The 19,993-nt window shown below is 37.8% G+C and overlaps 1 protein-coding gene across 1 annotated transcript in view; it reads left to right on the top strand.

Annotated features, from left to right (window-relative positions):
* Positions 1-5,406: 5,406 nt before the first annotated feature.
* LOC309498167 (uncharacterized protein) overlaps positions 5,407-19,993 on the top strand; it is a 924,641-nt gene continuing 910,054 nt past the window's right edge. The window contains exons 1-2 of the mRNA XM_082168719.1: positions 5,407-5,559; positions 18,352-18,666. Coding sequence (XP_082024845.1) covers positions 5,499-5,559; positions 18,352-18,666 — 376 coding nt within the window. The 5' untranslated portion in view covers positions 5,407-5,498. The remainder of the gene's footprint in view (positions 5,560-18,351; positions 18,667-19,993) is intronic.

The raw sequence follows: 19,993 nt of genomic DNA, 5'->3' as shown, positions 1-19,993 counted from the left end.
GTATGTATGAACAAATGCAAGCACATGTAAATAAGAAGCCTGGTGTATTAAATAAATAAAAGTTTAAATTGTGTTTAAATATTGCACATGTTTATTGCTAAGTGTAGGCATTAACTGTTCATGAGGTGGATTGCCTGAGGGAAGAAACTGTTCCTGTGCCTGGCCGTTCTGGTGCTCAGAGCTCCGTAGAGCCGACCAGACGACAACAATTCAAAGAGGAAGTGGCGCTGGTCTACTCTTTTGCTACACACTTTTTCTTCACAAAAGGAGTACATACTTTTAAGGGCGTAGTATAAGTAGGCGAATTGGAACGCAGCATAAGTCTCATACATCACGGAAATTTGTTAATGGTAGGGAAAGAGTTAATTCCAAAAATTAGACCCCTGGGTGTGAGGGGTCCAGGGTGATTCTGCCAGCTCTTTACTCACTCTGGATGAGGACAGTTCTTGGAGAGTGGGGAAGGGTGTACCAGTGATTCGCTCAGCAGACTATCCGCTGTAGTCTTCTGAGATCTGATAGCTGAGCTGAACCAGACAGTTCTAGAAGTGCAGAGGATTCAGTGACTGCAGAGTATACTTGTATCAGCAGCTCCTGTGACAGGTTGAACTTCTTCAGGTGGGCCTTTTTGACAGTGGAGTCAATGTGATTGTCCCACTTCAGGTCCTGAGAGATGGTAGTGTAAGTTTGCGCTCGATCGACCCAAAACTGGCATCCGACCAGCGCGGAAGGTCTTTACGTGTTACTGTCCTTTTCTCGAGGCAAAGTATTTTTTGATTAAATGCAATACACTTGAATATGTATTCTCTCGTTATTTCATCTGACTCCATAAATGAAAAGGTTTTAATGATATCTGTGCATCATTAAATGTGAGCGAATGTTTGACTATTCCTTTTAACTCTTTAATGAAAATAATGTCAAAGTCGGTTAGAATAATCAAATGTAACAATTTATTATGTCAGGTAAACGTATCATGCCAATTTCATAATCAGTTCAAAGATAATCGATACATGGGGGTAGGAGACCATTTGCCCGGAAACCACCTTCCTTTGTGTGTCAGTTATCCCTAAACTCTTAAAAACCTTATTACCTTTTGTTTTACTTATTTTGAAATGAGACATTTGTACCAGTCACAATGAGACATTTCAAATGATACTAAATATGTATAATACTCGATGATAATCATTCACATTAAACTATACATTTTCTTGGGTGAATTCAGGTGATCTGAGCATGAGAGAGAGGGGCTGAGAGAAGGGGGAAAGGGATGTAGATTAGGATGACTCGGAGGTGAGACTTTTGTCTCGATAGTGCACGAGGGCTAGTTCAAATGTTAATTTCCAGAGAGGTCTTTTGTCCTCTCAGGGTCTGGTCGCTCTTCAACCAGACTGTCCGGCATTTTGTAATTTCTCAATTCTTACAGTAGTGCCCAGGAACCTGAATGACTCCACTGCTTCCACAGTGCTGTTCATGATGGTGAGAGGGGGGAGTGCAGGGGTTTCTCCTAAAGGGTTGATAATACAATGCTAAATCAGATATGTACAATAACATTACGATGTCCAGCAGTCGATTTAAATAGTACATTGGGTTTGATTTGTCGTTTAATGAGATCTAATATATGTTGCCAGTGCAGAGAATTTTAACCTGAATAAATGCATAGATCCGACTATTTTAAATGTGTATTTTAATGGTCCAGTGGTAGAACTTTTGCCAAGCGTGTCAGAGGTTACGGGTTCTAATCCGCATTCGTATAGTTTTTTGTTTTGTTTTTCCCATCAAAACCATATATGTTCATCAGTGGTTGTATATTAAGCACGGATGCGTTTGTGTGCATTTTGTTTTGTGATTTTACCAGAACGAATAGAGAGTCTCCGCAACAGCGTTAAGCAATAGATTGAAGTGCGGGTCCGTGTGAAGACAAGAGACAAGAGAACACACTGTATCCGCTCCACTGATATCAGCGGCAACAAGCACTTTGATCACTTGATTTAAAAAACAACACATTTTAGCGCTAGATCGCCTCTTATTCAACAGACGAACTAAATGAATGCTCTTCTAGTTAATTAACTGGATATGTTATTGTTACATACAAATTTTACAAAGTGGTGGGGACAAAATGGACCCTGGCAAAAAGTGGTGGGGACATATCCCACCCGTCCCACCCGCAAATTACGCCTATGCCTCCACCGAAGACCATTTCTGACCCAGGAAAAAACCTTGGTATTGTAGTTTTGAGATTGTTGTTTTGTAAAGTTGTTACATGGTATTTTAGCATGCTCTCTAAATTCATGACTTTTATCACACACAAAAAGAAATCAATTGCTGATTTCACTTCTCCCATCTCAGCCTACAATATGTAGACAATACTTTTATTAGTTTAATTTGTACATGTCAATTTGTACATTTGTACAAATTTGTACATGTCAAGACTGCTAGGTTTTCGGTCATTTGAGAGTTTGTTGCTAGTCCACATCAGGGAATGCACATAGCAAACAGTTGCCATTCCATTATTTGTGTTATTGTGCTTTTACCCTAGTTTGTAGGGTATAGAGATGTCTGTGAACAGTCATGGTATGTGTTGTGAATAAATGTTAAAATGTAATACAACAAGTGTATTTGATGTCACATAACATGACTGACTGTAGCAACTTACCTTGTATTTTTAATACCTTGTATTTACCACACATGTTTTTAAATGTGCATGTCACCATTAAAGCCTTGTCTTGCATGTGTACTATATCTTCGGATTATGACTAGTACGCAAGTAATATCACAGATTTATCATGGACAAACAACTTTTCTAGCAGGAACACTATAGAATGTTGGGGTTTCAGACAGTCCTGCAGGGGGCGCAATGCAGCAGACCCAGCAGAAAGACTGTTGATGTCGAGGCCATGAGGCCTAGCATCCTTTGAAGGTTCTGAGAGGGCAGCGGGCCCCTACTCTGAACGAAGTCAAAAGCCGTTGAATAGTCTGAGCGCGCTCCGGTGTCAGACAAACCTTCAGCCAAAGTCTATTATTGAACCCAGGAAGAGATTCTCTGACTGGGGAGCAGTGAGCTCTTAGTTACGTTGATCCTAGGCATCCCAAATGGCTGAGGAGCACAGATCTGAGAGAGTTTAATTCCGCCTCTGACTGGGCCAGAATGAGCCAGTCATCGAGGTAATTGAGGATGTGCATTCCCTTCTGTCTCAGGGGAAAAACACTGCACCCATGCACTTCTTACCCATGCGTGGTTCCAGAGACAGTCCAATGGTAGGACTGTATACTGGTATGCAACCCATTCGAAATGCAAACCTCAAGAACGGTTTGTGAAGGGGGGCAATCTGGATATGAAAGTATGCATCTTTCAGATCCACTGAGAAAAAACAAGCCCCTGGGCATACTAGCATGAGGATTCATTTCAAAGTTAGCATCTTGAACAGCCATTTCGTGAGGGCATGGTTCAGATGTCTGAGGTCTGGGATTGGCCTGATGCCGCCATCCTTCTTGGGAACGAGGAAGTAACGGCCATAGAAGCCTGACAGCATTTTCGCCAGTAAGCTCAGTTCTTCAGTGCGGAGGATGTGAGCCACGTTGCTCTTCACTGAAGCATTGACTGTCCACGAAGCGGGGTGGTCTGTGAGTGAATTGGAGCGAGTAACCTCATGTCATCATGTCCAGAACCCATTTCACACCGGGGATAGCTTTCCAAGCCTCGGCCCCGCTAGGTCGACAACTCGCCACGCTGGGTTGGGGACTGGTGTTCATAGAAGTAGTGTTTGGCTGGGCGGAGGCGCGGCTTACGGCTTTGCTTCGGGGCCTGGGTCGCTGCTGAGCTGCAGAACGCGAGCGTAGAGAGACGAGACTTGCGCTTTGCCATGAGTGTTCATCCTTGATGAATGGGCTTGCGTGGGCACAGCCCTGGCAAGTGACACGCACATTGGCGCGGGGCTGTAAAACAACCACTGGCTAAAGATGCTTTTTAGAGAGTGATATGCTCAATAATTGTCCCTGATAGCCACAGGGGAGAGACATCTTTTTCAGTTGCAGATCCTTAAGCACTGTGCTTGCTCCAGCAGGAGAGTGAGACACGCGGCTGTGGCACGCATAGACACACTCAGAGGCGCTACATAGATAGAGACTATAAATTAGTTTATGTCGAAACATAACCAACATCCCCTGATCACCTTTTCTCTTGTCTGGTTGTTACAACCCAGTTATGCTTAAAACAGAGAAGTCTTTCCTTTGAGTTTTCGGCGTACAGACGACACCGTTGTCAAAAAGATCCCCATTCACACGTATTCTGCTGCCAGGCCATCAGATGGCGATGAAACACTATAGGCTGAACACGTAATACGCATGTGCATGACCTCATCGTCTTCAGAGATTCACATTTTGATTGTTTACGAGGAGACCGTTTTCAAAAACTTGCACTTTGAAACCCGTTTTCAAACATTTGCATTATCAGGCCCCAAAACACCATTGTTGTGTAAATTAACGTATTTAAGTGTAACGTTGAAAACGGTGTTGTGTAAACAGCCCCTAAGAGTTAAAATAACAGTGAAGCAGTGTTAAAGTTATAATTAAGATATAATTAAGTTATAATTAATTATTCGGTGATTAATTGAGTGATAATTGACAATTATTGAGGACACCTGATGTTAACAAGCAGAATCACTGATTGCCACAGTTGGGCTTTTGACCCTTGACTTTTTAATGCACCCTTATTTTAACACTTTTGAGTGTGGTATAAAATAAATTCCCAGGAGAGTTAATTTAACACTGGAGTTTTTGCTGTGTATAGATGAAGTGTGATCTTGACGCATCTGTCAGTGCAACACTTCTGGAGGTTGTGAATTTGTGGTTTCACAAGCACAAACTTAGTAGCCTAATAAAAGCTTCATGGTACACACACATAGCAACACAATGTGTTAGTGATGTGATGGGGGAAAAAAAGTGTCAATGAAAAAAAGACACATAAAAAAATACCCTGAGGACACTGTATTGGGTCACTTAAAAACAACTATATTTCATTATGCTGGAATTGTTTTCTCTGACAAATAATCATAAGCTACAATAGCTGGGTTTCCATCCAAACATAAAGTTTAGAAATGTTGCGTTTCCATCACTCGTTTCTGATGCGATACTTCAAAATATGCATAAAAACAGGGTGATGGAAACATAGCTAATGAGAGGAAAAATATATGTTTGTATTGATTTGTGTGGATCTGTTCATTTTAAAGCACTTTGTTCAGTGTCAAACATAATACTTCTTTATGGACTTGGTTGGTTTCTGGACGCCACTGTACAGTTCAGCTCACTTTCTGATCCAGAGCTTTTCAAAGTCATCACAGTTTTACACCAGAGATCTTTCTGATCGCTTCTTCAGCTGTGTCATAGAGTCAGGACTAAACACTGATGAGATCAGAGGAAGTTACCAACCAGAGGAGGAGCTGATGATGTTTAAAAGAAGAGCTGTAACTATATATAATGAAGAGGAAGACTGACAGAAACAGAAAATGGCTGATAAGTGTGATCTGTGTCTGCTGGGACTGATCATTCTCTCTTCACTTCTCACAGGTAAAGAAATCTGTATTTTCTCTAAAGACATTTAGTGGAATTAGTCTGGAAAGAGTTCATTTGAACATGCTCAGTTTATTCTTGCACACATTCACGTTGTGATCTCAGAGTTGTGTATTGATACACACAGATCATACTGTATTATTCCTGATACTGGACATAGTGTCACTCAAACATCTGATGATGAAGAATTATCTGTCTCGTTGAAGGCGTTTAAATCTTATTGTGCACAGTTTTTGATTTTATAATAAATACTCCATATTGTCTGATTAAAACACTGGTGTTAGTGATGCGCAAATGAAGCTTTGGTGAAGCACTGAACCACTTAGAAGAATTGTTTTGAAAATGGGTTCATTACTCATAGCTTTAGTAACAGCGCCTGGTGAAGTGCCAAGGCTGCATCTAAATGATCCCGGCTAGATAGTGGACAGGAGGCTTTAAGACAGCCTTTAAGATTTAGTCCCTGGGTGAAATCAGACCGTCACATTATGATCAACAAGTAGCCAGCATTCTTGATCACATTTTCTCTTGCTATAATAAACACTTATACTGCCCTGCAAAGGCAAAAGACCTTAACTCGCTAGAGTGTGAAACTGAGAAAAATGACTTTAAAGTTTCTGTTTTGTCCAGACAAAAGTATTATAGGTAGGACTCCCAAAATTTGAGAACTAGTTGCTATAATGAAGAAATGTTTGTATGCAAAAAATCTTGAGCTCAAACTTGACCTTTGACCCTTGTTTGGCTGTTACTGTACTCTGCCTTTGTATAATATGCCAAAAATAAGGAGTCGTGCAAAGGCAAAAGGCAGTAACTGACATATAATCAATATTTGCTTGCTGTCCCCCATACTTACATCCATTATAAGAACACCTAACCAAGGTCTAGTCATCATGGTATGTGTTTTAAATTATATAGAAGACCTTTGGTTGTTCCTATTTAGTGCTATAATGATCAGGATAGGGTGGCAAGCAGCACTAACAAAGTTAAACAGTATGACAGTTACAGATAAACAGATAAGTAAAACGTAAACAGATAAGTTACTTTGCAGTACAGTATGAATAAATGCAAGAAATATTTTCACAATAAAGATAATTTAATTATAATTGAATACAAATGTTTTTTTTTTTATAAATTACAGAGGAGCAGTAATTTATCAATTTGCAACAATAATATTTCATATTCATTAGGCGTGTTTAGGCCTTTATTTTGAAATAGCAATAAACATGAAAAATCATGAAAGATTAGTAGAAAGCTCAGTTTGTTTTTATACCAAGAGTTTAAAAAAATAACACCAATTAAATTATCACAAAAAAAAAAAAAGTCAGATTTAAAAAAAAATATATATAAACAAAAATATTATGGATTCTCGATTCGTGATGCGGCTTCCCGCTATAACGCACATATGCGCTCTTTTTATGCGTTTATTAGAGGTTGAATTAAAATGACGGTGACAGTTAAAGGGTTAAGGGCCACCAAACTGCTCAAGATGCACAGTCAACGAACTCGACTTGGATTACTGCTTTTTAATTCTGAGATAATATAGACAGAGTCAACCGAAAAAAAGTTGGAATTACTTTTACCATTTAGGTTAGCCTACTTTGTACGGACGTTAGCGATAACTAGCTTAGTGCTATATGGATTTGTGTAAGATCTGACATGAACACCTGCAAGAAGGAAATATGGCTCAAACACGTATGGATTATTGTGGTCCGATACAGCAGATGACGTGCATTGCTATGGATTATGGATTATGCATCTTCCATGGATTATATCAGATTGCATGGAAAGGTAGGATGCCTGTGTATTTAATAATTAGTTTTCGGCGTCTGATGTGAGGTGAGTGTCAACGTTAGCGCTAACTTACGTGACACAGATTACATTTAGCTAGCTCCGGGCTGTCTCTGACATTGATAGATCTGAACCATCGCCCTGAACGAAAATAACAACGTTTATGACAACCTATTAGCTTGCATACCATCTAAATATGGCTTGTTCACCTTGCTTTGTTTCTGATTGCATAATTGGAGCAGTTTTTCTGGCCAAAGATGTATTGTGTGTATGTTACGTGGTTTGGTGACAATTAAAGAGCGGCAAACTTTGACAGTATGACAAAGCCAGAGTACAGTAACATCACAGCGGCACCGTAACATCTCTCTTGATGCCAGGCTAAACAAAGTCAGAACACCGTAACTCAACTTCAGCGTGCTGGAACAAAGGCAAAGAGCCGTAACAACTGTTACGGTGTTCTGCTGTGGTTTCTCGTATGGTTTTGGAAGTTACGGTTGTCATAGCCCTTTATTTTCTCGTTAAAACAATCAAATTGACTCACGATATTTATTCACATGATAAAGGAGGTCTCAAATACCACAAAAATGACACTAACTCATTTTTGACCAAACATGATGTTACGGCGTTTTGCCTTTGTAGGGCAGTGTAGCAGCCAGAGAAAAAACTAATATCAAATAGTCAAGGCCAAAGAGCCCAACTAAAGCAAACACCGATCACCATAACGGTGACCAAACCAAACTATTACGTTCAAACAAACTTCGACATCTAAACCTCTTTTAAGAGGTTCAGTTCTGTGTCTGCTGGGAAGCTTCCCGCTAAAACTTTATAAGAATGTTAGGGGATAATGTTCTATCAATGTTAGGACTAAACATGTTTAAAATGTTTTAGAGAGTGTTATCCTTCCTTTAGGAGAACATTCTGGTAACGAAAATAAAATGATCTACAGAAATCATTACAAGAACATAACAACATTGATAGAACAACAACATTTCTATCTGGGATGAGCTCACCCATATGACAAAAACCTGCATGCTTCATATACAGCAACCATATATCTTCCTTACTTAAATCAGCCAGAATTACCTTCTGTGTTTCATGTAAGGCCAATACATGTCCTATACAAAATCAGACCGATTATGGCCCATTTCATACTAAATAGCACACATACAAGATTTTTGCAATATATATATATATATATGAATACTGTAAAAAGTCTTATGAGTTCTACATGACAAAAGTATGCAAATGTGTATGGTATTAGTAGAAAATAACTGATATTCATATACAAGTCATTTAAAGTTCTTATATTGAATCATATGCTAGTCAAATTAAAGTCATATAGAATTTATACACATTTTGTGTCATTTGTTTATGCGTTTCATACAGATTTCATGTTTTGATGACCAACATCTGATTCACTTATATGCAGTTGGCAAATTTTTAAATTGTACAGTACAGAAGCCGGTTCGAGGATTACTGTCAGAAAATCACTGACCTTTATGAGGACTGTGAGGATTTTCCTACAGGATTTGAAAGAGCAGTTGAAAAGCAATGACATTGTAAGACTGTATTTACATTAATTGTGAACTGTCTGGGCCTGTTTGTGAACAAATCATATTATTGCAAATTAACAAAGTTGAGTCAAATATGTTTCTAGAACAATGATTAAACTGTTGAAAATTGGCTGGAATGTGTTTTTGTATATGTGACATGAACTCTGGTGGTGATGCACTCTAAAAACTTTTAATATGATTTACTACATTTTTTTGGGTGAAACATTTTTACACTTATAATATTGATAAAAATTGTAAGTAGTGAAATCAATTGCATACACTGTATTAACTGAGTAAATGTAAGTAAAACAAATTAAATAGATCTGAGTAACTGCATTTGGTACATTAACAAATAAAATCGAGTAGAAATAATTGGGGGGGAAACATTTAACAAATATTTATGAGTAATATTAACTGTGTTTATATGCCAGTAATACAGTATTAACTTTTTCATTTACTCTAAACCTTTGTCAAAATATTCCATACAACCACCGGTATAATTACATGACATTGGCCTTTATTGTCGATGAGTAGCCTACAGCAATACAGCATATTTTATACTATTTTTAACACGTATACAATATTGCCTACATTTAAACTCATGTAACAAACATTTTCTAAGTAAAAATGAAACATTTAGGCCTAAACAACCAGTGTAATCAACCGGTCTGTTATCCAGTATCCACCGGATCAGCGCGTGTTCCCATCCCGGAGATGGACTCGCCTCTGCGGGGGAACTTATAACTTTACACCGCCGTCCTGCGTCACTCACAGCCGAAAGATGCTGCGACGCGACTGACTCCATCACCTGCCAATAAACACACAGTGCACAGTTCTGAGGACATTTTATCATCCAAATTAGTTATATTCATTATCTTTAGGAATATAGTCGTGTGTTTTTATGCAAGGCGTTACAATCACGCGAAAAGACAGGCGCGAGTCGACACTCGTTTAACTCGTTTAAAGGGACATTGTGTAGGATTTTCTCCCATCTAGCGGTGAAATTGTAATTTGCATTCAAACGAATAGTACTCTCCAGTGCCTCGCTTTTTCAACTGCGTGTTGCATCTACGGTAGCCGTTATGTACCAAAAAGCTATGACAGGATGTCTTATAATAGCACTATAATAGCAGTTTTCCTTCGGGTGAACTGGTTTGTTATTTCAACCAAACTGCAACTTGACACAACGAACAAACGAATGTTACAGTTTTGAAAAAACAAAACTTACAACCTTGTTTTTAGGGCCTTCTCTACTTTACTCAATAGCTGCTATTCATCAAAGAGCCGGTTTAACTTAACTATAAATGTTCTACAGTCTATATAATAAAGTACACAACCAAGCAATGAAAAAAAAGCTTGTAATTAAGACCGTAACATTGACTTACCTGTCGAGAAGAAAGCAGGCAACTTCAGCGTCTCTTTTGAAAGCTTTCTCCTGCATTAGCTATCCCGACCTTAACCCTTGTTTTTGTAATCTCCAGTCACGTTTCCTTTTACAGTCTATTTTGGACTTTTTTGACGACGAGGACTCCTTATCCTGTGACTCAACAGTGATAACCGTACAGTGCAGCCTTTTAAACTTGCCGGGGCAGTGACAAGCGCCTCTCACTGCTCTGCTCCTCCGCTTCTGCTGGCTTCAGTCACGTGACACTGGCTCTGAACGAAAACGCTTTGTGGAAACGCGTTGGCCTAGTACTTTTTGTCCCTCTCTGCTATTATAGTTTTCAAGATGGCGGAACAACATGGAAGCATCCGTGGACCTACCCGTCCCATGTATATAAAAATAATACATTCTTCGTTTACGAGGATAAGTCAGATAATTAGCAGAGGTATTTGTACACCATTGAGGACATATTTATGAATAAAAATATTGATTTTAGCTAATAAAATACCAAAAAAACTACACATTGTCCCTTTAAGATGAGTAACATTGCGTCTCTGTATGTTCTTTCGCATTAAATCAAATGGTTTAAAGCACATTAATGATTATACAGATAAAATAAAACGTACACACCTGAATTTCACAGAGGAAATGCACCAATTCTGCGCAGAAGAGAAGAGAAGAGGAGAACTGTTCTGGACTGGAGAGAGTTCATACAGCGTGCGCTCACTCAACCGTTGAGCTGTCCTCACGTCAGAGGGTGGGGGAGGGGTGCATTGTTTTAATTGAGTAAACTTAATTTCTTATGCGCGTTAAATATTAATAATATTGATTTTATTTAAGTAATATTTGTGGTTCTTGAAACAGATTAGTTTAATTATCCATTCTCAAATATTGCGATGGAAATTTCACAAATATATTAGCTAAGTGTATTGTAAATAAATAATTGGTTAGTCAAATACTAAATTATTTTAGTGAAAAACTTCAAACTTAAATATAACTGTAAATTTCAGACAAAAATAATTGTTGGAGTTTTAGTAGATTATTTCAGTAAGTAAATGATATTCAGAGATTTTATTAAATTTGTAACATCTCCTTTCTTTTAAAGATGTTACTCTGAGGGGGTTCAACAGAATTTTGACATGTACTGATAAAAATAACTCTTCACAAAACAAATGATCATTTGCTTAAATTTTATTTTCTTCACCAGTGCTTAATAAATGTGTCACAAAGACAATAGAAATAAAGTCAGAGGTCTTTGTCTCTTCAATAAAGAGTGAAGAAAACTTATCTCTTGGCATGTCCTGTCTTTGATAAGGTGTGTGATGATGAAGTGATGATGAAGATGAAATGAGTCACAGATCCCCCAGGTTATTTGAGTGCGATGCAATGATAGTAATCCTATAATCCTCCATACGAGAAAAGATCGCTTGAGATGAAGATGCTCAGTGAATAGCTGTCCTCAGCGCCACATAGCTGACCATGTGCAAGGCCATGTGCTGCAGCCTTGATGCTGGTGTGGACCGCTCTTGGATTCACTGTCTCTAGAATCCAATCCGGGCTCACAAAAGAACATGTGGTAATTAAAAGTCAAATAACTAACATCAGTGATCTCAAACAAACACAACATCAAATATAAACCAAACCATACTCACAGTTGAGCAGAAACTCAAAGTGTTCTCAACACAGGACTTTGGATGAGAAAGAAGGTAGCACAAGATCAATCCTCAGATTTCCCTCTACCAAACCAACTGACTTACTCTATGGTGTCAGTGTTTATATACCCAGTTACCTCCAGGCAATAGAAAAAATGAAAACTATTGATATGTGAAATATGCAACTGTATCTTGTAGAATACACTCTAATAAATAATTTTGTAATTAAAATGTGTGCTTGTGTGTGTAGTTTAAATGTTGTGGTTCATCTAAGGCTGATTATACAGTATATAACCATGATTGACTACAGGCATAGGGCTCGACTTAGGATGAGAAAAATAGGCTCGACTTGAAAACTTTAGTGAATATATGGAGGAAATGTATACCAAAAAAGCTAGTAAAACAATCATTGTTTGTGGAGACTTCAACATAGATATGCTCAATCTAAAAAAGCATAAATTGACAGAAAATGTCATCAGTACAATCTACAGCTTGAATTTGTACCCTAAAATCACTAGACCTACGAGGATAACGACCCATAGTGCCACATTAATTGACAATATTCTAACAAATGAAATCTTTAATGATGCAATAAGTGGAATATTAATAAGTGACATCAGTGATCATTTGCCCGTATTTACAGTGTTTGATAGCGATTGTAAGCCTCATCAGGAACCATTAAGCAAATTCAAAAGATTAAGATCAGAAGAATCCTTGAATGTTTTTAAGAATGATTTATTTGTACAAAATTGGGACAGTGTATATGATAAGAGCAATGTGCATGATGCCTATGATGAGTTTATGAGAATATTTAAAAAACTATATGACAAAAATTGCCCATTGAAGAAAATAGGTACAATTTCAAAGAAAAAAGGACATCCCTGGATTACAAAGGGATTGAAAAATGCAATCAAAAAGAAGAATTTGCTTTATAAGGAGTTTTTTAAACAAAGAACTAAAGAGGCGGAAAATAAGTATAAGAAATATACAAATAAATTGGCCAATATCTTGAGAAAAACTAAGAAAGATTATTACAATAAATTAATAGAAAATAAGAAATCTGATGTAAGGGAAATGTGGAAAATATTGAATAAAGTAATAAAAAAATCTTCTGGCCAGTTAAGTTATCCTAAATATTTTAATATGGGAGATGAAGATAATTATAATATGACAGAGGTGGCAAATACTTTCAATGCATTTTTTGTTAATATTGGGAAAGAGCTGGCAGAGAATATTCTTTTTTGTTCAGGCAGTGATCTTCAGTTGCTAGTGCAGGAGACAAATAAGGAATTAGAGAAGATTCAATTATGGTTTGATACAAACAAATTATCACTAAATTTAAAGAAAACTAAATTAATGATGATTGGTAATGGTCAAAATTATTTGCAAATTGAAATTAAGCTGGATGGAGTGAACATTGAAAAGGTTAATGAAATAACATTTTTAGGAGTCATAATTGACAATAAAGCGAACTGGAAACCTCACATTAGTCATGTTACAGTAGGAGGAAGGTTTCAAGGAGTATAGCAATAATTGGGAGAGCAAGGCAAGTTTTAAATCAGAAGTCTTTACGTATGCTCTATTGTTCATTAGTTTTGCCATATTTCACTTATTGTGTAGAAATGTGGGGAAACAATTACACAACAACAGTTCAGCCACTTGTTATTTTACAGAAGAGAGCTTTAAGGATCATTCATGGGGCGGGTTATAGGGAACATACTAATATATTTTTTATGGAGTCCAGATTACTAAAATGTAAAGATTTGGTGGATTTACAGACTGTGCAAATTCCATATAAGGCAAAGCGTAATGATTTACCTCAAAATGTACAAAAGTTATTTACTCGGAGAGAAGGAGGGTATGTGTTGAGAGGAAAATTCAATTTCATATTACCAATGGTACACAGTAGGAAGAAAAGTTTTTGTGTTTCCATACAAGGGGTGAAACTGTGGAACAACTTAAATGAGAAGCTTAAGGAATGTCCAAATATAAAACAATTCAGGAAAAGATTTAAAGAAATGATTTTTGAACGTTATAAAAATGAAGGAAAATGAGTTGGTTAAGCTAGAAAATTTGTTGCTAACATATTGTATAAATGTATGAAGATTTATGTGCTTGTGTTTTGTAAAAAAGTGGATAATACCAAAGGAAGTAAACTAATGCATTAAGAGTTTGAAAGAGGGGGTGGGAATTAATAAGTGTTAAACTTCATCCCACTCCTTTTCAAGCAGCGGTGAATTTGATTTGTTTGATCATCAGTGTTCTTTCAATTATTGTCTTATGTTGTACATACTTTTTCATTGTATGCTTGAAATAAAATGACGAAAGAAAGAGGACAAGATAAGAACAAGCATGAGTGAAGTCTATGGAAGGTGTTTTCTGCCAAATTTAAATAAATAAAATGATTAAAATGAAAATTATGTAATTTCATTACAGAAAACTGTATGAAAAATATGTGACAAAATTGAGAATGAAATGAAATTATTTCATTTTCACGGTGACAGTGCATCATCCCTGTCAAATTGAAAAATAAAATACAATTGGTGATTTCACATTTCATTTTCACTACAGACTACGAGACTGCCGATATTAAAATGAAAAGCCAAACGTGAAAAATAAACTACAAATACAGTTTTTACAATGCTCTTTATTTACTCTCACACAATAATAGTGACACAATTCAAATTCAAATGTAAATTTTCGTTTTCATTTTGATTCCTCTTTTATTTCACAGTTTTCATTTTCGTTTTCATTTTCAAAGACAACCTGCATGCAAATTATATGTTAATAAGTGGGTGTGGCTTATTCTAGTAACGGCGCTAGAGACACGCCTTCTGTAAAGTGAAGTCGTCGACGTCCCGTGTGCATGAGTTGAATGTGTGAAACGAAATTATTTAAATGTGATTATATTGTAATCGAGATGACGAGATATGGCGAAATCTGTAAGTGAGCTTTTGCGGGAAGCTGCCGCAGCATTAGAACGTGGAAACAACCAGCCTGACCATGTTAGTTATGATGTTAGATTAGACCATAATCGATGAGGTTCATTCATGTATTAGGCTGTTTTGGAAATTCAACTATTTGGGTGTACAAAAGTCTTAGTAACACAATTTCTACAACAATTATAGCCAGACATTTATACCCGCTAGCTTTAACCGAGAACCTCGGCCAATGTTTCATATTCGCGTCGTGCCTAACAACGCCCTTCAGCCGTGACTTATTCAGATTAATTTAATAGATTTATACTCTAATTAAACGTGGAAAATAGACTAATAACTACCACTAATAAATTGAATTTGACCTAAACCGTTTTCTGATTTTAATTATTCATAAATATTTAGTCATAACTACTTTTCTTCCTGGAACTACAGTATGTAGGGTTTGTTTCTGGTGAGACACTTATTAGTGGCGCACTATAGGTGCTCTCGGCGTGTTAGGCCGGCGACACACTGGCTGCGTGGCGTGAGCGTGGCGTTTCTGTTGCGTGTCAGCTGCGTGAAAATGACATCAACATCTTTTCCTAGGCTGCGTTCCAGTCCAAAATTGTCATGCCCTTCACTCGCTAACTTCCCTCCGTCTCGTTCACTCGGATGTACGTCATTGCTTACGTTGCACGAGTGCCCACTACTGGCGGAAACTGCGGTGGGCTGAATTGGAACATCCTAAGCCCTTGATCACTTGGAATCAGCTGTGGAGTTTATTTATTATTTACATTTTTTTTGTCCTTTAATAATTTGTTTAATGCAGCATCCATATCCATATAAGTGTGTTTGGGTTGTTTTCAATAAAAAATATATATAATTAAAGGTATAGCGGAGGATTTTCCCGAATTTTAGAAAAGAACCGCCCTCTCCACTTTTTGAAAAAATGCACATGCGCAACACTCTACCTGCTCCCGAGAGGGAACGCCTATTAAACGCTAGCATCGCTAATCATAGCTTACATTAACTTTTACTAGCAGTGATTTTAAATGGATTTCTCCAAAAAGCATGCCAAACTTTACCTGTCGAGTAGAAACTTCGCGACTGAGGCATCAGTGGGAAGCCCAACCTGTGCTTTTAGCGCACGCCAGGGTTTTAAATATTCTCCCAAAAACACTGGTCTTGTTTCTTTCTTCAGAGGCCTTTCTCTTCTTGTCATACAATTCGTAGACACTTTTTCTCTTGCGACCTTCAGACATTTTGAAAAAACCCGGTGAGAACGGCGAGCTTCAATGAATGGCTGAAACCATAGCTCACCACACATATACACCTGAAAGTGCGCATGCGCAGAAAGGACGAGCACGTACGACGGCCTTACGTAAACATATCACCAGAATGATTGACAATTAGGAGGACCAATAGTATAGGCTACCCACCCGGAAAAAGAAAATCCTCCACTATACCTTTAATATATCATAGAAAATGTGAAGTGGTTCTTGCAGTGTCAAAATTCGCGACTGGGCAGATGCTAACATGTTGTGATACCATGATATACCACGTTTTAGCATTATTTACCACAGTTTACCATGTTTCTAAGATTTACTACGATTTATCACATTCCAGCATGATTTACTATGATTAACATGTTGTTAGAATGATTCTAGCATGATTAGCATGTTGTTAACATGATTAGCATGTTGGTAGCATGATGCTAGCATGATTAGCATGTTGCTAGCATGCTTTTAACAAAATGCTAGCATGTTTTTAGCTAGATGCTAACATAGTTAGCATGTTACTAGCATGATGCTAACATGATTAGCATTTTGCTAACATGATGTTAGCTTGATTAGCATGTTGGTAGCATTATGCTAGCATGATTAGCATGTTGCTAACATGATGTTAGCTTGATTAGCATGTTGCTAGCATGTTTTTAGCAAGATGCCAGGTTGTTCTGGGTGGTTGCTAGGCAGTTGCTAGGTGTTCTGGGTGGTTGCTAGGCAGTTGCTAGGTGTTCTGGGTGGTTGCTAGGCGGTTGCTAGAGTATTTTGGGTGGTTGTTATAGTGTTGCTAGGGTATTCTGGGTGGTTTCTAGGCGGTTGCTAGGGTATTATGGGTGGTTGTTAGGGCATTGCTAGGCAGTTGCTAGGGTGTTTTGGGCGGTTGCTAGGCAGTTGCTAGGGTGTTCTGGGCGGTTTCTAGGTGGTTGCTAGGCAGTTGCTAAGGTGTTCTGGGTGATTGCTAGGCGGTTGCTAGGGTATTCTTGGTGGTTGCTAGGGCATTGCTAGGTGGTTGCTAGGGTGTTCTGGGTGGTTGCTATGGTGTTGCTAGGCAGTTGCTATGGTATTCTGGGTGGATGCTAGGGCGTTGCTAGGAAGTTGCTAGGGTGTTCTGAGTGGTTGCTAGGCAGTTTTTTAGGGTGTTCTGGGTGGTTGCTAGGGTATTTTTGGTGGTAACTAGAGAGTTTCTAGACGTTGCTAGGGTGTTCAGGGTGGTTGCTAAGGTATTTTTGGTAGTTGCTATGGTGTTACTAGGTGGTTGGTAGTTGTCAAAGATGGTTACTATGGAGTTCTTAAAATCTTTAATAACGAGTGCGTTTTCATGGCGTTTTCTATGTCTTTGCATTTGTCTTTGGCATTTTACTCTAATATATGTTGACTGCTGAGTCTATGATTAATAATGTCAATACATAATAAAAGAACTACAAATAACCTTTATCTTTTGTTTTGTTGTACTGGTGGTGTAAATACAATCACTCTCCTAGTGCATGTTTAATCATATTGTATTAAATGATTTGTTAATGCATTATTTTGTCATGACTTTACTTGAGACGGCCCTAATCATGATCAAATTCACTGTTAACTACTTCCCAAACTCAGCTCATGATTGATCATAAACTTACTATCAAACACACAACGAGTGTTCAGCTCAGTGAAGTGATGTTGTGTGGTCAGAGAACAGAAGTACAGTATCATCACGACTGTGTCTGGATGGAGAGTGAACTACTGATCCCAGCAAACCTTCCCTGAGTTTTGCTCCTTCCTTTGGGAACTGTTCCACAAATATTCTTTGTGGGTTTTGAATTGTTATTTTGTATTTAGCTGTGCATAAGTCACAGTAGGGTGAGTTTGAAGGAAAGAGAGAAACACAGAACAGATAAAGAGCTTTTAAGGGCAGTTATTAGTGTATTTTCTACGCTTGAAGAGGAGGATCAACTAATCCTGTGCCGTCCAGTAATGTTTATGACAAAGCTGACATCAAGAGTTCAAGATATGATGATATTACATTATTTACATTTGTTTCAGAGTCAGGGTATTTCTTATTCCTTCTTAAAGAGGCGTTTGATTTGGTTTATCCATAAATGTTAATTAATGCATTAACTATCAAACACCGGAAAAAGACTGTATGATTTGAATCTTCTGCTTTTTATGCTGGTATGGTTTATGTTTTTTCATTTATTAATATCATAATGATCACTGAGATATACTGTGTTTCAGGTATCAGTGGAGTGGATCATGTGTTCATCAGTTCTGGTGGAAATGTGCGTCTGTCCTGTAATAATGCTCTTTCTGACTGCAAATCAACTACATGGATCTACTATAACAGATTCAGACAGTCAGGGACAGTTGAACTGATTGAATTAGGGATAAAGAAGAAAGACACAGAGAGACATGAGAGACTGAGTCTGGAGTCTGACTGCTCTCTGAACATCAAGAACGTCACAGAAGAAGATTATGGATTTTACAGCTGCAGACAATATGTGAACGGACAACAAGGAACTGATGCTGATGTTTATCTGCATGTTCTTCATGGTAAGTTTATGATTATGTGGTCAATTTAAAAAGGGCAGATTCTCCTTTTAAACTCAGATGATGAATGAAGAGTCTGTGATTTGTGTCTTTTGTTCAGTTTCAGTGTCTCCATCATCATCATCTTCATCATCATCATCATCATCATCATCATCATCATCCTCACAGACTGAGATCAGTCCAGGCCGCTCTGTGACTCTCTCCTGTCAGTTGTATTCAGATACTAGATTCTCCTGTGATCATTGGGTCAGTTCTGAGGGAGTTGAGCTGTTGTGGGTGAATCAGGCTGGTGTTGATCTGAAGACAGACTCCAGATATCAGATATTATCATCATCAGATCAATATCACTGTATCATCACTCTGACTACAACACTCCAGGATGAAGATGACAACAGAGAGTGGAGATGTCAGGTTACTCACAGAAATCAACTCAAGACCTCAGTCAGATACACTGTCAAGTATTCAGGTGAGAAAACACTCTTTTCTGACAGATTTGTCAAAACTTTCACACACTGGCTCTACTCTTTCTGATGGCTTCATACGTTTGGCAATTGTAAAATATTAGTGGTCAAAGTCATAAACTGCATAAAAATCCTTATAATTCCCAATATTGACCTCCTATGGGTCATACTAGGCTAAAATAGACTCTTCTGATTTATGCAATATTTCATGTATGACGCATGAGGGACGTCAATATTGGGAATTATAAGGATTTGTATGCAGTTTGAGGAATTCTAAGGCTTAATAATGTCATTGATTCAGGAAAGCTGAAGGTTTATGGGAAGCAGCTCACTGTGTTTCACTCTCATATAAACCAGGAATAAATGATACAGTAACATCTCTCTTCTCAACTACTGCCACTGTAAGCTGTGATGATTGAACACAAACTGCATGTCATGATCAATATGAAAATATGATGTTAATGTCCTGATGCGTCTGAACATTCATCTTCTGCAGCTCCAGTCGCTTCAACAACACTGACTCCAGTCAGAAGCTCAAACTCTGAGAAGACATCAAGCCGAACTACAGCAGCAGCTTCTACACAAGGTTCATGATCACATGATCACTGTCACACATCATCAGTCTCTCGCTTCAGTGGTTTGCACTGGCTCTCACAGACTGCTTTATCATCACACATATTAGCATAAAAAAAAGCTCTTTAGTCAGATTTGTCAGTGAGTTTTGATACATATGACCGGTCTTGTACAGTCTGTTGTCTGATGCAAAATAATCATAATATACAGCTAGTGTAACTCACTCCACTCACATGATAAATTAATAAAATCATAGCAAGGATTTATTAAACACAACTAATCCCATGTTAATGTGA

This window comes from Leuciscus leuciscus, assembly GCF_965113295.1.
Source record: "Leuciscus leuciscus genome assembly, chromosome: 1".
Lineage (NCBI taxonomy): Eukaryota > Metazoa > Chordata > Actinopteri > Cypriniformes > Leuciscidae > Leuciscus > Leuciscus leuciscus.
This window is presented reverse-complemented; position numbering and strand designations above follow the sequence as displayed.